At 39.2% G+C, this 22,244-nt stretch overlaps 1 protein-coding gene across 1 annotated transcript in view; it reads right to left on the reverse strand.

Moving 5' to 3' along the window:
- CDH13 (cadherin 13) overlaps window positions 1–22,244 on the reverse strand; it is a 411,322-nt gene that overhangs the window by 305,426 nt on the left and 83,652 nt on the right. Inside the window, exon 2 of the mRNA XM_087971432.1 lies at window positions 3,589–3,700. Within this exon, the coding sequence (XP_087827558.1) occupies window positions 3,589–3,700 (112 nt within the window). The remainder of the gene's footprint in view (window positions 1–3,588; window positions 3,701–22,244) is intronic.

The raw sequence follows: 22,244 nt of genomic DNA on the forward strand, positions 1-22,244 counted from the left end.
ATACCAAAACCCAATAAAGCTAGAAAAAAATAATCACCAGAGAATTTGGGCTCTTGCTTGATAGCACATGCTTTCCATTTGATGAAACTTTTGCCCCCTGATGACAAGATTCTGACAACCATTGCAAACGCTGACACTTCCAATGAAGAGAGGAGATACAAAGAAAAGACTCAAATAGACAACTAACCATCTACCCGTGGATGTTGCAGAAGATCTGCTGTCCAGCTTCTATTTCTGCTTCTTAGCTAATATAGCCTTCTCTTTCGACAATGTCATCCTTCTACTAATCTTCTCCCTAATCCCACTAGGTCTTACAATGGCAAGAATGGGTCAGAAACAATAGGTGTTTTTGTCCAAGTTATCTACATGTGACTAACCTTAGTTACTTTTCCATGGAGGAAAAGTAGGGTTCGAGCTAATCTAGGATACCATCATAATGCTTGGTAAATGATGGATGATGGTTATGATGCTATTGGGATGTTTCTTGTGAGTTTTTCCTTGATGTTGGCAATATACAAGTTTAATTAAAGAATAAATACAGGCATACTGGCCGTGACTGCTGCATTAAGAAGCAATGAATACATTGCAATGAACTCTTATTTTTAGTGAATATAAACAGGAATATATATTGACCTAAAAAGTTATTGGTTCCAGCTGATGTCTTCAGCTTATTCTCTTTTGTACTTCAGTCCTCCATTTGCAAAATGACAGTAAGGTAGCTTTATGAGGTTGTTATATGTATCAGTGCAAGCTCGGTAAATATTCATAAATACGGGAATGCAGATATAATTCTTTAGAATAGTACAACAGAGTTGGAAGGGACCTTGGAGGTCTTCTAGTCCAACCCCCTGCTTAGGCAGGAAACCCTATACCACTTCAGACAAATGGTTATCCAACATCTTAAAAACTTCCAGTGTTGGAACATCTACAACTTCTGGAGGCAAGTTGTTCCACTGATTAATTGTACTAACTCTCAGGAAATTTCTCCTTGGTTCTAGGTTGCTTCTCTCCTTGATTATTTTCCACCCATTGCTTCTTGTCCTGCCCTCAGGTGCTTTGGAGAATAGCTTGACTTCCCTCTTCTTTGTGGCAGCCCCTGAAATATTGGAAGACTGCTATCATGTCTCCTGTAGTCCTTCTTTTCATCCAACTAGACAGACCCAATTCCAGCAACCGTTCTTTATATGTTTTAGCCTCCAGTCCCCTAATCATCTTTGTTGTTCTTCTCTGCACTCTTTCTAGAGTCTCAACATCTTTTTTATATCGTGGCGACCCAAACTGGATGCAGTCTTCCAAATGTGGCCTTACCAAGGCCTTATAAAGTGGTATCAACACTTCACGTGATCTTGATTCTATCCCTCTGTTTCAACACAGCCTAGAACTGTGTTGGCTTTTTTGGGCTGTCTCATGTTTAAATGATTGTCCACTGGGACTCCAAGATCCCTCTCACAGTTACTGTTTCGCTGTTCTTAATATAGGGCAACAGTTATTTCAGTCACACAGGTGCATAAATGTACCAATAAGGGCTTGATGGGGCCTCAAATGTCCACAATCTTCGCAACATCTTTGATGGGACCTGATCAGATCAACAGGTTAATATTCTAAGGCTGAAAACAAATGGCAATTGCATACTTTGTGTTCTCTCTAACGATGATTGTTTCCGTCTCTTTTCATTTCTTAATCCGAGGCAACGAGCAGCCGTTTGTCCTCCCTTCTCCCTCAAATTAATATCAATAACTGTGCTTTAATTATTGTTCCAGTTTCACTCCATTGCAATCTGCTGGGTCATCACAAATGGCCTAATCAAATGTGGCTGAAACAGCATGTTCCTTCTCTCCAGGTAAAAGCATCAGGGAAAGGAAGAAACCAGCAACCCAAGAGAAGGTTGTAAAGCACTGTAAAGCGGTATATACAGGGATGGGCTGCTGGGGGCTTGCAGGGTTAAGGAGAGCCCCCAGCTAAGATTCTGCGCAGTTCAGAGAACCCCCAAATCCCACTCCTGGCTGGCCCCGCCCACCCCTCCCCTCCCCTCCCAGTACGAAACAGGAAAGTCACCTTAAGAAGCAATCTTTGGAAACTCAATAAGTGGAGTTTAGCTCCAGCAACCAACAATATCCTTAAGAGTATATGAACTGTACACCACATCAACTGGGGAATATAGAAAATCCAGCAAGTTTTGCACCGTTGCTTCAGTCCTAGAGATGACGTATTAAGAAAGGCAGGGAGAGTAAATGTCAGAGGAGAGATTGTTCATCCCCTAGCAACTGCTCACGGTTGCAGAAAGCTTGAAAAACACACCTCAAAAACAAAAAAAATAATTAGTTTAGGAATCGGGATGAGGCACAAATTCAAGCCAGAAATGTGGTCCAACAATTAGCAAACCCTTCAGCACTTTTAAGGCTCACGGATGTCTAATAGTCCATAACTTACAACAAAGGGAACTTCTTTTTTAAAAAATGTCACTGCCAACTATAGGTTGTCCTCAACTTACAACTATTAGTGACTGTTCAAAATTACAACGACACACTAAAAAAAGGTGACTTATGACCACTTTTTATGCTTATAACCGTTGGAACATCCCAAATCTGCGGAAGTCAGATTCATTGAACAACCATGTTACCAACTTAACTATTGCAGTGATTTGCTTAACAACGGTGGCAAGAAAGATTGTAAAATGAAGCAAAACTCACTCGACAAAGCTCTCGCTTAGCAACAGAAATTTTGGGCTCAAGTCTGGTCATAAGTCAAGGACTATTTGTACATCTTCTTTTTCATTGTAAGATGTTCTACAGAAGGTTCTCCTAACCTTCCTAGTTAAAAAAGTCTAATCCTTAAAATCCAGGTTTTTTTTTCTGATCTTTTTGAGTTTCTTCATCCATAAAAGCCCCTCACAAAACAGCAAACACAGTGTCCTTTTCAAACTTCCGTAGTACCTGGATGAAACCTCTCAAGTGTATGAAGCAGGGTTAAAAGCTTCATGGACCATTTGGTCTCCACTTCTCAACCTGCCAAATTTACAATGCATAGTACATCAGCGCCAACATTTTAATTTGACACCTGTCTTATTGAAATGAATCTTTGGCTATCCACTTCATCCAGACTACAAACATCACAGTTCCAAAGCAAAAATCTGGGGCCAAACTCCAAAGTTCAGTGCACCCAAGAAATAGCATATGTCCATATTTCATCCAGCTTTAAATCAAGTTCTTCCGCCGTGGTTCTATATTGCCAAAATGAAAACAGATAATTGAATTCCAACGACTACGTGGCTCAGGGTGAAGGTCTTATTCTTATTCCCCAAGTCCATGTTGATATTCACCTCAGCCAACCATTTAAGTACACAAGCATTTCAAGACACGCAGAAAGCTAAAGCCACAGCAAAGGTCAAAGTTTGCATGCATACAGAATCAGGAAACGTTTCTTAAAAATTAAAAAGCTGTCACTCTACAGTATAACGCAAGTAGAAACCACAGAGGACCACTTGTTACAAGGACATTCCAAATGAGATAGGAACACCCAGACTCAGAGAGAGAGAAAGAGAGAGAGAGAAAGAGAGAGAGGGAGAGAGATGAAAATAAGATTTCTTACAATTCAGAATTGGTTGGCCCACTGTGAATGCGGACGAATGTTCAACGTGAAAAACCTTTTGCTGAAATCCCGGAATGCATTCTAAATCCTTTGTGTATGTAGGGAGCAGCACCTGGAAAAGCAAAGAAAGAGAGTTTTCATATCTGCTAGTTCACCTTTGATGCCAGCTCTTGCAAATAGTATCATGGCTGGATTCAACCTTTTGTGAGATTAGAAGTGGTCCCGTCCTTTTAAAATTTGCTCAGTGTTCTATGCCTTGGGGCATAGAAAGGCATTTCACATGAACTGAAAGAGAGAAGGACATTTCTTATGTTGGGAAGGTGACAAATTATATCAATGAACATCTGTCAGGCGTGAAAGACCAGGTCCACATGTGAAGGTCCAATTAAACTGATTTATTGCTGAACAGCCCCCCCCCGCATAGGAATCTTCTCAACTAACGGTTAGCACCTGCTTGGAGTTAGATAAGGGTCAAGAGAATTCCACAGAAGTTGGACTTAAGCTGCTTGTGATTACTTAGGGGATTCTAGACTGATCCATCCTTTAACTCTGCCCCCAGTTCTGCCACTCCTTTTCCAATAACATCTGAAGATATTCCACTGGCCAAAATATGAAGGGGAGATGCCTTCTTTGCCCACCCCTGTTAGAGATGTTCATTACCTATAAAAAATTCATAGAACATGAACTTTCAGTTTGTGGAAATATAGTTTTAACAATAGCAGGTGTGCCCAGAGCGGGAAGGGGAAAATTTTCAGAGGTCAAGCTGAGCTCGTAAAAAAAAAAATGCGAATGAAACTCATCTTGGAAAGACAACCCAAATTAGTCAGTATAAGCTGCCAGTCCCTACCATCACCAGGCTTTGAAAATTGGTTTCTTTCGATGAAACGCCAACCAAAATCACCCAGCAGCCTTCTTGTGGTTCATTTGTGGCGAACCATATTAATAAAGCGTGGTTGATATCTCTCCTTTCATTTCCCCAAGTCTACATCCAGAGACTATAGAAGCTTTTTTTGTCAATCTGATGAGATAGCAAAGAAGGAAAGCAGAGACAAAGAGTGCTTAATGACAAGACACATTGGCAAGCTCAGAATCAGCAGATGGACCCATTTCTCATCATTAATGGTGTGTGCCAAAATTTGTTCTTTTGTTCAAGTGATCAACTTGAGAAAAGGAAAGAGTTCACAAGGTTTACTCCTTCCATAAAACGCTGACTTAAGCTTGTAATGACTAATTTGGTTTCCTGTCCTATTCTGCAAGTCATCACAGCTCCATCCGTAACTACCAACCATAAAGAATCGCCATAAAAATGTGGATGATACAATAGAAACTGAGGAGAAAAATCTAAAAAAGCAGAGGAGGGGAAAAATGAATTTATCTGGGTTTCAGTTTTGCATGATTTGAATGACTGTTTGGAATTCTGAAATGGAATTGGGATAAAGATCTTAACCCCGGGAATTAAATTAAATGCAAATCCGAAACTTTGCAGAACAAGAATATTACTCGTTGTAGAATACCTTATGCCACCAGACTTGAAATTCTAGAACTAGAAAACCTTGAATTACGCCGTCTTCGGTCTGATTTAAGCATGGTATATAAAATCATACATTGCAATGTCCTTCCTGTCAATGAATACTTCAGCTTCAACCATAACAACACAAGAGCACACAATAGATACAAACTCAAAGTTAACCGCACCAAACTTGATTGCAGGAAATACGACTTCAGCAATAGAGTGGTCAATGTCTGGAATACTCTACCCGACTCTGTAGTTTCTTCCCCAAACCCCAAAAACTTTAACCTTAGACTGTCTACTATTGACCTCACCCCTTTCCTAAGAGGTCTGTTGGGGGCGTGCATAAGCGCACCAACGTGCCTACCATCCCTGACCTATTGTTTCTCTTATTCTTCTTTTATTTTTCTTATATGTACCCATTTCATGTATTCACAACTATGTATACACTTATACTTATTATCTTGTAAACAATTGGCAAATCAAATAAATAAATAAATAAATAAATAAATAAATAAATAAATAAATAAATAAGCGATTAGCATCCTCTGCATTAGACCAGATAGAAAGACAATCAAACAAGTTAGGGAGATCCCACTCTAATATACTCATTAATAAATGAGGACCAAGGTGAAAAAGAATAACTAAATAAAATAAATAATAAATAATCCCATTTCTAAGTTTTGGTAACCTAATCTTTTGCCCAATGCAATGGACACTAAAAAATGGTAACAATTTCCCCTATCATGTCATGTCCAGTTCTAGGGCATAGTGCTCATCTCCATTTCTTGACCAAGGGAGCCTGTGTTGTCCAAAGACATTTCCATGGTCATGTGGCCAGCATGGCTATACACCAAAGTCATGCAGAATGCTGTTACCTTCCCACCGAAGTGGTATCTGTTTATCTACTTGCATCTGCATGCTTTCGAACTGCTAGGTGGGTAGGAGCTGGAGCAAGGAACAGGAGCTTACCCTGTCCAATGGTGCTCAGGTTTCAAACCTTTCCAGCTGATGAACTCAATGTCTTTAACCACCTACTGTGAACCTCTGAGAATCTATTTTGACAGTGATCTGCTATAAGCCCTCCAGGATTACTTTGAAATGAGATGGCCAGCAAATACACTTAATAAATAAATAAGCAACTTGGCCAAAGTCAACACACAGGGAGTCCTCCATTGTTCCATTTTGTTTTCCAAGTTTTACAAAGCATCAGACAGACACGTTTCACTGTAATATTTAGCCCCTTCAATTCATTTTGCACCTTCTTTGGAGGCTTACACCAGCGGTGTGTTAGTAAAACTGACGGGGAAATTGCGTGTGTGATTGTAAACCTCACTCTGTAACGAATTATCCTTGTGTTTTTCTCAAGCGCAGCTTTTTATGAAGAAGATGAGACTCTATGCACATGCTCCACAAAAGATGATTAATTAACAGCACTTTTACCTAGACCCGAGTGTGCATGTGCGTGCGTGCGTGTGTGTGTGTGTGTGTGTGTGTGTGTGTGTGCATACGCACTCATGTGCATGTGCAAGGAATGAAAACACAAGCCAGAAATGGTGCTGGGGAAAACCAGTGCATCTGGAGGAAAGTAACCCATTTAATTTAAATTTTGCACAGAGCCAGATGAATGTTGCTAAGGGTTCACAGCAGAGATCAAGGAAGGAAATAAACAGAGACAATAACCCACATATTACTTCATAGAAGGTATGTAAGTTCAGCTCAGTAACTAACCTATCATTCCTTCTCTGGGGAGTAATTACAAGATGCTAGCCCAGCCTTCAGATGAAGTGGAGGTTTTCCTGTTAGCCATGCAATTTCCAATGCTTTCTTTTCCTCTCGATATTAAACTAGTTGTCATCCTCAACCACACATGGGTCTTTTTTTATTATTATTAATTATCTTTCTAAACCACAGAGCACCTTGTACATTCTCTTTCTGCCTTGTAGGAAAAAAAATTTTTTTATGAAAACTAAATGGCTACTTTATTAGAAGTAAAGGGCAACTTGTCTCCTTTAAGTCTCGGCTTTGAAAAGTTTATGGTTCCAAAAAAAGTACAAACTTGTCTTTACAAAGAAGAGCAAAAAACAATACTCTTAGATCTATAACCATCTCTTGGTTGATTCAGCCCGTACAAGAGGTGAATGTAATGGAAGGCAATAAAACATTCTTTATTGCAGTTGTCCGCACTCTGCCACCTTTCAAATATGCCAGAAGAGTAACTGTCCATATTTCTACCTCGGGTGAATCACTGAAAAGACAATGCTGGCTGTGGGATCATGGGAGCTTCAAATCCAGCCTAGTTGGAAATTCTGGCTGGGGAGATGTTTTTCTGTACAGGTAGTCCTTTACTTTGTTTAGTAACTGTTTGAAGTTACAATAACTCCCCCTCTAAAGATACTTAAGACTTAGATTCAAAGTTCTGATGGCCTTCATTAACAATTAATCAGTGGAACAACTTGCCTCCAGAAGTTATACTGGAGGTGTTTAAGAAGAGATTGGTATGTGGTCTCCTGCTTGACCAGGGGGTTGGAGTAGAAGACCTCCAAGGCTCCTTCCAACTCTGTTATTCTATTCTATTCTAGCTTGCCATGGCCAACTCAACAAAGAACAAGAGTTTTTAACGATGGCTGTAAGTCAAGGACTTCCTGTATCTCCTCTAACACAAAATAAAACCAATACACTGATTTGGGAAAAGGAGATTCACAGCTTATTCAACTAATTGGGCATGAAATCCCTTTGGACACATCAAGTCAAGCTTTTCCAGGTAGAAAATCAGGAATCCCAAATTCCTGTGCAACAGGAAGATCATTGTCTCAGCAGGAAACAGGAAGTCCTATAAGGATCCTTCTATTCTCCCTGCTGAGCACATGCTTTACCTTGCATCATTAGCTTTCTACCACTTAGAAGACAAGTTGGTGTCTGATATTATAGACACCAGGACCCATCCTGCCAGCCGAATCGTTGCTTAGATGACTAGGAATAAAGCTTAAAAAAATAAAGCTTCTGGATTCCAGGTTAACCTTTTACTGATGAAAGAAAGCAGACAAATGGAGAGAAGACGGTTGGTCAACTATGGAAGAGATACGCACTTAAGGCAGAACCATTGAAGCTTTCTCCAAGCCCAGAACTGGGACTGATACTCGATCATTTCTAAAATGGTTTCCTCTAAATCAAAGGCTTTAAAAGCTGCAGAAGTAACAAAGGTAACATTTCCTACCCCTAAAGATAAACAGGATTTCAGAATTGGCAGTCTTCTAGTTTAAACTTCTGGTCAAAGTGGGAGACCCTCTACAACAGGGGTCGCCAACCTTTTGGACCTCAGGGACCACCAAACTCATAATTTTAAATCCCGTGGACCAGAGCCCAAGGCTCTGTAAAGCATAAGGCTTGCTGTGAGGATTATGGACTTAGAATGTAAGGTTGTATATATTGTCCTACCCAAAGGGGAGAATGTTAGGAATGTAAGTCACCTAATAGTTGGGTTGGAAAATATATAAACCAGGATAGACATTTTAATACCGTCTCTTTAAGGAAATGCTAAAATTGTAATTGGGTGTGGTTCCTCAAACGGCCATAAGATGGAGCCAGAAACCTGGGCTGTTCTGTTGTTCTTGTTCCTGTTCTGTTCTGTTCTGGAGAGTGTTGCGGTTCCTATTGATTGTTTCTGATCATAGTTCTTCTTGGGTTTGATATAAGTCTGCTACTGAACTGTTTTTGATCCTGGACTTTGTTATTGGATTATCCCTGGACTAAAAAACCGACTGCTTTAACTGTTAATGGCTTGGACTGTTTTGTTGAACTTTGCTTAACCGTTTTACTGGAAGTAAAAACTACATTTTACTATACAGTGTATCTGTGTGCTAGTTGTGTGTTATTCTTCACTACTCTCACTACGTCTCCCTGTGTGCGCTCATTCTCCTCACGGGGAATTACCTCAACAGGCACCACAAAAACGTTTATGTAGCCTTCGTTTGTACAGTAGGTACAAAGGAGGGTTGCACCAAGATTTGTCAGTGCTTAGGGCACCAGTGAGCCTTAACCTGCCACTGCCTCAGGTGTTTTGGAGAATAAGCCAATGCCCACTTCTCTGGCTACACCAACTATTTAGGCCCATGTTGTTGATGTCAAAACAGGAAAAAAAAAAACCTTTGTTGCAGAGACATTCTCAATGCCTTCTCTCTACCCCGCCTTGCCCCGCTCCTCAATGCATGCCAGGGCTTTCTTAAAAGTAGAGTTTCAGCTTCTAGAACACACTCACCCCCACCACCCAGAACATAAAATTAATTTCCAACTAGTAGCTCTCAATGTCATCAAAATAGATTGAGCAATTTCAGGTTTAGAAATCATTTTCTCAACTTGTTCCACTGTAACTCTTCTCAATTATTTATCGCCTTTGGGGGCATTAGATCATAAAGCCATAAGCTCCAGACTGCTAATTCCATTTCAAAGTTTCAAGTTTCTCAGCACATATGGGCAGCAATTAGATTTTCGACTCATAAGTATCATTTTCAGGCCTCAAAATTGTCTTCAGCGGCGCTACTGCCGCAGCGTGCAAAACCATCTGCCAACAGGACACTTTTGCCCAACAGACACGACTTATTGCAACTTAAAGTAATGCAAACCCACCACATTGAGGGATGGGGAAAGAAAAGCCAAATCCCCAAGGGAAGTCTAGTGCAAAGGAGAAAACTATGGTGTGTTTGGTTTCTGGAATTAAAGAGATAGGAAATTGCTTTATGCTGAGTCATTATCGTCTTTTAATGAATCCATAATCTCTTGCAAGGTGGAGCTTGGGCTACTGAATGGAGCTAGCAGAGTGTTTTAATCATTCCATAATCCCTCGCATCGGGGTGGAGTCTGACCAATTGAATGGAGCTGAGACTTTACTGGCCAGATGCCCTTACTATCGCCAATGCAGAGTTTTGTGCAGAAGATATATTGTGCCCAGAGAGAGAAATATCTGCCTCTACCTAGGATCGAACTCACAGCCTCCTGATTGTGAGGTGAGAGCTCACACCACTAGGCCTCCGCACCACTCCAAATTGCTTTATGCTGAGTCATTGGGGAAGGAAAAAAATGCTACATAAGTAGTCCTCCATTTATGACCAAAATTGGGGCCAGAATTTCTATTGCTAAGCAAGCTAGTTGCTAAGTGAATTGTGCCCAACTTTACCATGCTTGTTAAGCAAACGATGGCAGTTATTAAGTGACTTGGATGGTCATTAAGTGTCTCTCTCTGACTTCCCCCATTGCCTTTGCTTATCAAAAGCCAGCTGGGAAGATCGCAGATTGGGGGTCGCTTGATCCCAAGGACACTGCAATGGTCATAAATACACTTGGTTGCCAAGTGCCCAAATTTTGATCATGAGACCATGGGATGCTATGTCATAACTGCAGAGACCAGTTCTAAGTCACTTTTTTTCTGTACCACTGAAATAGATTCTCAGAATAACAACACAATCACAAAATAAGAGAATAACCAAGCTGGAAGGGACGTTGTAGTTCTTCTATTTCAATCCCCTACTCAAGCAAGAAACCCTGTACCATTTAAGACAAGTGGTGGTCCAATGTCTTCTTTAAAACCTCCAGTGTTGGAGCACCCACAACTTCTGGAGTCAAGTCGTTCCACTGATTCTCCTCATTGTTAGTAAGTTTCTCCTTAGTTCCAGATTGGTTCTCCTTGATTAGTCTCCATCCATTGCTTCTTATCCTGCCTTCAGGTGCTTTGGAGAATAGCTTGGCTCCCTCTTCTTTGTGGCAGCACCTTAGATATTGGAACCCTACTATCATGCCACCACTAGTCCTTCTTTTCATTAAACTAGATATTCCCAATTCCTGCAACCGTTCTTCAAATAGTCACTAAATTTATGGTTGTAAATCAAGGAATGTCTGTTGACAAACATACTGTAGACACAGAACTGTCACATCCTTTATGGAGCTGTTTGTTCTAAACTTAATCTATGGAATCATTTGATATAGGAGTAGATCAACATCTCAAAAAGACAAGAACTTCAGTTTCTACTACTAAATTTTTCTGGATCTTTTGGGACCAAGATAGTCTGGTTCTATAAGAGAACCAGGGAACAGACCTCACCATCATCAGAAATGTTTCACATTCTACCTCTGAAATCCTTCCCTGTATTCTATTCACTTGAAAATGTTTAAGCATTTTCAACGCAATATGCATGTTCAATGCACATATTTTAATCCCCGTGTCAATGGTTTCTGAGATCATCAGATGATAGAACCAGTTGGCAGTTCTAGTTCCTGAAAAACAGAATTTTTTTTGTCTTTTTTGTCTTTTGAGTCGACACCTCTGAAAGATTAAGTTTGAAGTGTCTTTATGGATTCTGAAAATACATTTTTCCAATGATGTATCCCCACTGTATATCATAAAAAAGAAAATCCAAGAAAATTCACCATGTAATAAAGATGTCACTGAGTTTCAGTCTTTAAAAAAATCTACCAAAGACTTTTTTTAAAAAAAATCATGCTGAATAATCTTTGAAAATAACTATGTTGGCTCATGAGTTAATTTGCACTTTATCGTAAAATGATTAGATACAAATTACTGGTATTACCTTGCTGGAAATATATTTGTAACAAAAGAGGATATTGTAGGTATCTATTACCATTAAAACCTTATCTGGGTAACAAAAATAGACTAAAGTACTAATGGACATCTGAAGAGTTTTAATTGTTTAATGTTATGCTGCCTTAATTGCAAAAGTGGAATAGTGGAATTTATCTAAGCATTCTTGCCACAAAGTGCATCTAAAACAAATGCCTATGCACAGACACACTCTCCTTTTTTTTATGAAGCCTATCTATCCACTTTCTTTCTTTTATGGCAGAGAAGGACATTAGCTGTATTTTATTACTGTTCGTATAATTGCAACCTTGGAGGGAACAAGGACTTTCATTTCTTTTAGCCTCTCAAGTCCTGAAGCAAAAACTGAGCTATCTAAAACATTTCTAGCCTACTTTAAGATGCACTTGCTGCTCTAAACTTGCTGAAGTGACACTCCCTGTCATTACAACTGAAATACCATGTAGTGCCTCGTAATGCTTTGACTCGTTTCCACAAAGGCCAATTCTTAGTTGACGAGACTTACATATAATTTAGACCTGAATGCTTTCTTCTCGAAATGCATTTTTTGTGAAGTTCTGTCTAGTGATAACATAACTCTGGTCTCTGGGGTGAGCAAAATACAAATTATAAAGGGGTCTTTAGTCTTTTAGTGTTTGGGGCCAACTTCAAAGTGGTTTGTCTTCCTTTTACTCTGTTAAACCAACATAGTTTTTTAATCTAGCTATGAAGAGGAAGGAAGGAAGGAAGGAAGGAAGGAAGGAAGGAAGGAAGGAAGGAAGGAAGGAAGGAAGGAAGGAAGGAAGGAGAAGGGCAGAGTAGGAAGAGTAAGGGTGATGTGAGAAGGAAGAAGAGAGGGAGGAGAGAGGAGGGGAAGATGGGAAGGGGAAGGAGGAGGAGAAGGAGAAGGAAAAGAAAAGGAGAAGGAAAAGGAGGAAGAGAAGGAGAAGGAAGGAAAGAGAAGTGTAGGGATAAGAGAAGTAAGGGGGGAGGAGAAGGAGAAGGGAAAGGGGAAGGAAGGAAGGAAGTTCAGCAAATCTGATGAACCAGATCTTAAAAGTGGACTACCTACTCAGCCAGCTGTCATTGCATAAAAAAACCAACCTTTTTGAAGGAATAAAGCTTCTTAGAATTAGGAGCAGCTACCCATTGAAGATGAACATTTGACACCCAAGGTTTATTTTATTAAAAAAAAAACACCTTATATCTATCATAAATTAATTAGATTTACAGATAATATGCTTCAAGACCTAAGTCCATAATCATTCATAATTATTTGATTTTATCAAAATAAGAATAATGGGAGGATAAAAAAAAAATCAAACCTTCCACACCTCTGAAGTCATGCATAAAAGCATTGCTCTTGATCCCAAATCCTTTAAGAAGTCTTACAAAAGATTTTGACAGTGAAAAGTAAAAGCTTGTGTACTTGAAAAAAACATTGAAGACACTCCAGTAGGGGGAAAATGATTCTTATTAATGCTTTACCTTAGCCCAGAAATAGATAAATATTTGCCATTGATTGGATAATTGTCCATTTTAGATAATTCTGTACAAAACACACATAGAACAAAGAACATTCAAGGTGGAGTGCAATAACATGGAGATGGGCTTTAAAAATCAAAATCCACTTTGATACCATTGTTTAAAAATGTAGGGATAGAATTGTTCTTGCCTGATTATATTCTCTTCAAAATCTATAGAGGGGGTGAGCAACAGTCAACAACAGTAAAATGATATGGTAAATTTCAGACATCCAAAATGGTGGGGGGGAATAGCTACAAGAGAATGAAGTGGCCATATCAAACACCCGATAAAAAACTAGCAATTGGGAAAGCAGGAGGCAATCAAACCTGTTGCAGGTGTTACATTTATGAGCCTTTTCCTCTGCCAAGTCACCTTTGAATACTTGAAAAAACACCAACCACCTTTTCAAGTTCATTATTTCACTCGCTCTTACTTTCTTTCACCTGGACCAGGTGATGCTCTGGTCTGCCATTTGAAGTTCTCCCTCAACTTCCCCCTGGATCCTTCTGGGAAATTAAAAGGGTATCTTAATATTCCTCTTCAGTGAATATGTGAACGGCCAGGTACTTGTTTGCCAACATTGGCGGTGTTCAGGAATTTGCAGTGGGGTTTGCAAATGGAAGAGAGAGAGAGAAAAAATGTGTGACCTACATTTGTACATGAAGGGTAATGAGTTGGAAAACCTCCATGAATAAGGGAGATGTTCACTGCAAAATTCATGCACACAAGGAAAATATTGCTTTGAAATATGCACCGTACAGCAGTAGGAAATTCATTATTATTAGAATTAGAGTCTCATCCATGACCAGCAGCAATGTGGCTAGAAAAATGTTCACAATAATTATCTCTCTCTCTATGTGCCTCTATCTGTCTGTCTGTCTGTCTCTCTGTCACTGTCAGTCTTTCTCTGTCTCCATCTCCAACTCCATCTCTATATCTCTCTCTGTATCTATCATCTATCTCCCTCCCTCCCTCGCTCTCTCTCTTCCTCCATTTGTCAGTCCATCATCTATCTGTCTGTCTGTCTGTCTGTCTGTCTGTCTGCCATCTATCTATCATCTATCTATCTATCTATCTATCTATCTATCTATCTATCATCTATCTATCTATCTGGCTGTCATCTATCTATCTGTCTATCTGTCTGTCTGTCTGTCTGTCATCTATCTATCTGTCTGTCTGTCTGTCTGTCTGTCTGTCTGTCTGTCATCTATCTGTCTGTCTGTCTGTCTGTCTGTCTGTCTATCTATCTATCTATCTATCTATCTATCTATCTATCTATCTATCTATCTATCTATCTATCTATCTATCTATTCTGATCGTATCAAAGTCCTTCAAGAGAAGATGGTAACTTTCACCAACACTCCCAGCAAACAAAAGTTGATTTTATAGTTAAAAAAAGTTGCTGAAGCCAGTTTTGTGGTAAGGGGGAACAATGCTTGGGGTCTCCCTCGTTATTCCCAAGGAAAAGAAGAACTAGAGAAGGGGGGAGAATCTATAGTTAGTTGAAAGCCGCTTCAGACTTTTTCCACTATTATCCAACCAACAGTGATTCCACCTGGTTCCAGCTAATAGCAATAATAACTGTAGCTTTACAATTTAGTTTGCTCTTTCTCTCCTCTCCTCTCCCCTCCACTTTACTCCCCTCCCCTTTTCTTCTTTCCTCTCTCCTCCCCTTCCTTTTCTCCTCTCCTCCCCTCTCCCCTCTCCTTCTTTTCCTTTTTTCCCCTTTTTATTGTGTTAGTATAAATCTTGCTACTTTGAGTTGTCTTCATTACAATGCTATTTGTATAATATCCTTAAATTCTTCATGTTCTGTTGTTTAGATACTTTACAGTAGTGGATATAAAGAAGAGGCTCAATGGTGAGCATTCCCCCATTATAAGTTTCAGTTTAGGCTATCACTGTTATGAACTTTATGATTATTTGGATTTTCCATCCGAAGTTAAGTGTAGCATTGGAGAGAAAGAGGCAAAGGGAGATGCTGTATCCAGATAGTTGTTAGAAGCCCACTGGGCGCCCCGGCCCCCGGACCAAAATGAGGGGCCCGCCGTGGGAGAAAAGGGGGGCCGGGGCCCCCGAAAAAAAAAGATAAAAAAAAAAAAAAAGGGGGGAAAAAGGAAAGGGGGAGAAAGGAGAAGAACCCAAAAAAACCCCAAAAAACAAAAGAAACCAAAAAAAAAAAAAAAAAAAAAAAACCCCCCCAAAAAAACCCCTGCACCAAACCAGGCCCGTTCAAACCCCCCGGCCTGGGGGGGTAGATAATAAGGACATTATTCTTAGGCTAAATTTCTTGAACTAGCTTTTTTTTGTTTTTTGTTTTGGTCTTCCTTCTCCATTCCCCTTTTCTCCATTTGTCATGTCTTTTAGATTGCCTATTTAAATAGATGGAATAAATTTTCTCATTGGTAATCATCATGGAAAAAAGAAGCTTCAGGTAGATAAACTGTTATCGTTGCTCTATCTAAATTGCCTTTTTCTTATCCAATGAGTGAATGGATCAGATAATTTTAACACTATGTAATATTGGGATGGGGTGGGGCACTTGTTCAGTTTTAGCGGGTAAAACAAGAAAATAATTGAGATACTGAATTGAGCCGTCCTAGATGCTCTCTCTGAGCTTGGTTGAAGACGTTTCATTCCCAGACCAGGTAACACCATCAGTGCACTGTGTGGTATCAACTAAGATCAGCAACTACCAAGGACTCCACAGCAAAATGAGACAACTCACTGTGGCCAACTTACCGCTGGACAATTCAAAATGCAATAATGATGCTCTAGATCCATTCCACTCTTAATATTATCAGGGTAACCATCTGCCTCTTCCTCCTGTCTTACTTTTATTAAAATCATTGGGATTTCAACAACAACAACAACAACAACAACAACAATGTCTGTCAAATACAGATGGATTGTCATTTGGAATACAACATGCCGGATCTCACAGTTGTCGAAAACCAAAGCGTACAATTTATTGATGTACCAGGAGACACCAGAGTCGAAGAAAAAGAACTGGGAAAAATTATAAAATATTGTGACCTGGCCATCAAAACTACATGATTATGGATGAAACATGTAACAGTGATTCTCATTGTCATTGGGGCACTTGGTACCATGTCCAAGAATTTACAAAACACGTCAACAAATTGCAGCTTCCTGCAATAACACCAGCGGAGCTGCAAAAAACGGTGCTACTTGGAATAACATTTTAAGAAGGTACTTGGTTGATACCTAGGATGCTGGCAGCAACCTGTATCAACCATTAGCACCAGTCAAAGATATTTGTGATACATTTTTTTAATGTTCCGTTGACTGAGTTTCATGTTTAGTGAATAAAAGTATAACAATAACATTAATAATATTGCTAATGTTATTAAGAGAGGAACAGATCTAGTGTACAGTTATCGAATGTTGAGTTGTCCCACATCTAGTGGCCCTAGGACTCTCTCTATATATTCTCTTCTATCAGAAGAATTGCAATATATCAGGAACACAAGACTATCCAATTATTTTATATATTACACATGCACATGCAGGCAGCAATTTAAAATTACTGAAGCATTTCTTTCATTTTTGTGCTCTCCAGCAGCCTCGGTATCAAAACAATTTGGAAAAGTCTCTGCTTGAAACTGGGAAATGTCACTTTTTTCATTTTTTTTTACGACTTCTTTTTTCTTCCCTCCCCCCTTCTCATTGTAAAACAGTTTTGTTTAAAAACAGCCAAGCCTTCAGGATTGTATATGGAACGACATTCTGCAGTTAAGTGTAGCTAAAACATGCATTTATCTCATCCCATGTATTGTTGTTAAAAGTCATTAATTGCACACATCCTCCCACTCACACTCACCTTAGCAGCTGCTAATCTAATCTACCCAAATGCATCACAAGCATGAAAACTGAGAAATGGGACCTGAAATCCTATTTACAACTTCTAAAATCTGCTATATGGGGGAAGGAAAGACATGAAATAGAAGGGGACCAACATGTTGCGCTACTGTGGCACAGTGGTTAGAATGCAGGCTACTTCTGCTGCCTGTAGTTCAATCCTGATTGGCTCCAGGTTGACTCAGTCTTCCATCCTTCTATGGTTGGTAAAATGGAGAACCAGATTGTTGGGGGCCAGAGGCAAATAATGTTTCTACATTGTAAACTGCCCAGGGAATGCTGTAATGTTCTAGGGGAAAGTATATAAGCCTAGATGTTATTGCTATAAATAAAAAGAAGCAATTAATTAAGAGGGTGGTGGCCTTTTGGCCAGCTGAAGTAGTGGATTTGCTTGAAGTCTGCAAATAGCAAAGTCAATGTAATCTGTGTATTAAGTTTAAAGCTCTGTTTTCCAGTAGTTAAGGGCTGTAAAAGTCTCTCTCTTCCCATTTTATACATATTTCTCTTTCTCCCTCCCTCTTCCTCTGTGTGTGTGTGTGTGTGTGTGAGAGAGAGAGAGAGAGAGAGAGAGAGAGAGAGAGAGAGAGAGAGAGAGAGAGAGAGAGAGAGAGAGAGAGCACATACACACACATTTTCATATCTGAGATGCTCCACGTAAAGCCACTCTTTATCCTGAGTTAATTGTGGTACAGCTATTCTGTTGGATAAATCCCCCAGATATTTCCACTTGCTCTAAATCCTTTTCCTTTTCTGTCTCACCTGACCTTCCTTTCCTCCAAAGTGATATTGTTTGATTCAGAAACAAAAGAAGGAACATGGCTTATCATTCAGAGACATGTGCCTGAGGTTCAGGAGGAAATTGTGCAGTTGCTGTTGTTGTTTTTTGTGCTCCCCTGTCCCTATAGTCATAAGCACCACATTTTGTTGAATGCAAATGACTTTGCAAGCATTGCCAGAACAATTTAGTTTCGGCAAAACTTCCTATTATTGCCATCAAAGACACTGCAAAGCACCCCAGTTAAGGCAAGGGTCTGACTAACATTAAATCAGGAAAGGCATGGTCTATTTTATTACAAATGCAGTGGGAATTCTCCTTGGAAAGCAAAGGTTTCAAATGAAAAGAGAGGACGGTTATTCAGAGTCCCAGAGCTTCAACTTGAGTTTCATTGTTTTCAAGCACTTCTTGCTAAAGGTGGGGAGAGAGAGGGAGGAGAGGAGAGGAGAGGAGAGGGGAGGGGAGGGGAGGGGAGGAGAGGAGAGGAGAGGAGAGAGAGAGAGAGAGAGAAGAGAAGAGAAGAGAAGAGGAGAGGAGAGGAGAGGAGAGGAGAGGAGAGGAGAGGAGAGGAGAGATAGATGATAGATAGATAGATAGATAGATAGATAGATAGATAGATAGATAGATAGATAGATAGATAGATAGATAGATAGATAGATAGATAGATAGATAGATAGATAGATAGATAGATAGATGAGATAGATAGATAGATAGATAGATAGATAGATAGATAGATAGATAGATAGATAGATAGATAGATAGATAGATAGATGGATGATAGATAGATAGATAGATAGATAGATAGATAGATAGATAGATAGATAGATAGATAGATAGATAGATAGATAGATAGATAGATAGATAGATAGATAGATAGATAGATAGATAGATAGATAGATAGATAGATAGAAGACATTGTTGAACTATAATATATTTTCAAAGTTACTCCAGCAAATTTAGTGGAAAAGTTATTGATGCTAGGAATGGTTAGTGAAATGAGAAGCAGCAGCAAGCAAAGAACACACTGCTTGATAACATCAAATCTGATTCAAAGTTGAACATCCAACAACTGAAAGAAGCTTTTGACAGGGTAAGATGGACAGCACTTGCCTATAAAGTCACCAAGAGTCGGATACGACTGAATGGTTAACATCCCAAAAACTTCAGCTGTAGGTAGCATTTGGAGGTCACGGAAATTTGACCTCTGGAGCTTCACAGAAACATCTGGAGGGTCACAGAAACTCATCCTCTGATTCAGACAACTGTATATGATTGATTTGATTTGATCCACTTTCAATGCATAGCTATTCCTCAGAACTTTAGTAGAAGACCCAGGGTATAGAGTTCCAGGTTTAGAAGATTGTACAATAGTACATTGTATGCCTTACTTTCCTGGAAATTAGAGATTGGGGATTTGCAGCTCATATGATGTTATTGAACTAGAGATACCAGAGCATTGAAGCTGAATAATTGATTTGAGAGGTGGGGGAGAGAGGAAGAGGAACAGAGAGAGCAGTTTTTATCACTGGGTAGCACCAAGCCTTTGCGTACCTCTTTTCAGGTGTCTTTTGTTATTCTGCTAGTGATGAACTACCTCTGTTCAGTCTCCATTCTTCCAACCTCCCATCATAGCAGGAACTGTGCCTGACATTTTTATGGAGCACAGAGAAATGTTAAATAGCCAGCTGCACCAGACCTTCTGCAGTGCAATTCTTTAGCCACATATTTTGAACACGGTGAAATATGAATCTGCCACAAATTCCCTTTCTTTGGGGAACAGTAGCTGCAATAAAAGTTTCAGGGCACCATGTCCAGGAAAGGAACTAAGATATTTTAAAAGACAGGCATTGGGTGGAAAAAAAATAAATTAAAAGGAAGAAAGTGGAGAAGGTCCCTTCTTCCAAGGGACTTCCCTTTTATTGATCATTTTTTTTAAAAAACAACAACAACCAAGCTTTCAATCTCATTCCTCCAGCATTTTTAGCTGTCAAAAAAGAGTACATGTTAATGACAAGGTAAATCACAGGCTCCTTAGCTGCACTTCAAGAGTTAGTAGAAACGGAGAAAAGCTCTCGTTTGTCAAGTCTTCTACTGGTGGTAATGAGAAGCTAGCCCAAAGGTGTAAGGAATCCTGTTAAATTTCATCTTTGCATTTTTGTATTTCTGGATAAGAGGCGTTTCTTTGCTCCCGCTAAAGGTGTGAAGAGAAAAGAGCAGCTGAAGAAAAGTTTTGTGCAAATAAACGACTTGATAACTGGCTTTTGAAAAACGTGGGATTCCCAGAGAGCTAGTGGCAGGTGTTACTAAAACTTACATCAATCTCTTACGCAAATATGTTATTAGGGAAAATAACAGCCCTGAGATACAGATGATGGTCATTATTATTTTTTAATGGTGTATTTTGCAAGATCTAGGACCAGTACTGAAGGAAAGATGGAAGTAATAGAGAAAAAAAAAAGGAAAGCGAAAAGGAAAATAGGAAAAAAATAAATAAACAGAGAAATGGTGCGAACATAGGCATTGCCTGGCAGATAACAAATAATCAGAGTTGGAAGGGACCTTGTAGGTCATCTAGTCCAACCAACTCTCCAATCTCTTCTCTCCAATGATGAAGCCCCCATAACTTCCGAAGTACCCACAGAAACTTAAGAAAACATATATAGATAAACACAATATACACAATAATAAACATAATACAGAAGCCTGATGATGGCAGATGAGATTCTGCCGAAACGTTGCTACAACTTTAAAAGCACAACTACAATGACGTGGGAAAATACCCAAACAAAGCTGAATGCCATATATATATCTATATATCTATATATCTATATATATCTATATATCATATATATCTATATATATCTATATATCTATATATCTATATCTATATCTATATCTATATCTATATCTATATCTATATATCTATATCTATATCTATATATCTCTATATCTATATCTATATCTATATCTATATCTATATCTCTATCTCTATATCTATATCTATATCTATATCTATATCTCTATATCTATATCTCTATATCTATATCTATATCTATATCTATATATCTCTATCTCTATATCTCTATCTCTATCTCTATCTCTATCTCTATCTCTCTATCTCTATCTCTATATCTATATCTATATCTCTATCTCTATATCTATATCTATATCTATATCTATATCTATATCTATATCTCTATATCTATATCTATATCTATCTCTTATCTCTATATCTATATCTATATCTATATCTCTATATCTCTATATCTCTATCTCTATCTCTATATCTATCTATATCTATATCTATATCTCTATATCTATATCTATATCTATATCTCTATATCTATATCTATATCTCTATCTCTATCTCTATCTCTATCTCTATCTCTATCTCTATCTCTATCTCTATCTATATCTATATCTATATCTATATCTATATCTATATCTATATATCTATATCTATATCTATATCTATATCTCTATCTCTATCTCTATATCTATATCTCTATATCTATATCTATATCTATATCTCTATATCTATATCTATATCTATATATCTATATCTATATCTATATATCTATATCTATATCTATATCTATATCTCTATATCTATATCTATATAGTGCATCAGGGATGGGATTCAAAAATCCCAGCAACCGGTTCATTGGCCAGTTGCTGGGTGGGCGTGGTCTACCAGAACTTCCGGGAGGGCCATTTTTCACCTTCCCAAGGGTCCAGAGGCTTTCCTCGGGCCTCTAGGAGGGTCAATATGGCCTCTCCGGGCTCTGGAGGCCCTCTAGAAACCGGGAACAGGCCTGTTTCCAGACTTCCGGAAGACCCATTTCCCCCCCCCTCCCAGAGCCTCCTTGCGAACCCTGCACTTACCTCCATTGAAAAGGGGGCCACATGGAGACTCCTGGGAGAGGGGGGGAGGGGTGGGCAGGGCCAGCCGGTCAGTTCAAATACCGGTTCGGCAAACCAGATGCAAATTTAATATTCAGTTCGCCCGAACAGATCCAAAGCGGTAGAATCCCATCCAGAATATTCAATGTACGCATCGCACATCCAAAGCCTAAGTATGAAAAGTCTTACAAAAAGGTCAGGAGAATTTCTGGACATCTGGACTGGGCTCTGCTGTCTTCTGCCCCTTCTCAGCGCACAGATCATCCACAGTTTGATTAGAAGTATCAAGGGAAAACCTTGCCGGCAGAAAATTCTTTCAGCAGAATAATTGGCCTCAGCCACATTGACCTGAGAACCGCTCAGGGAATAAACAGTTAAGCCAATAACCTTAATGTAGGCTGGTAGTCAAGTGCAAACATCAGAGAGGGGGAGTTGAATTTCTGGAGGGGGCAGGAAGCAAATAAATAAAG

This window comes from Notechis scutatus, chromosome 9 (assembly GCF_049901735.1).
Source record: "Notechis scutatus isolate UNSWTSFEM ecotype Mainland chromosome 9, rNotScu1.2, whole genome shotgun sequence".
Taxonomy (NCBI): domain Eukaryota; kingdom Metazoa; phylum Chordata; class Lepidosauria; order Squamata; family Elapidae; genus Notechis; species Notechis scutatus.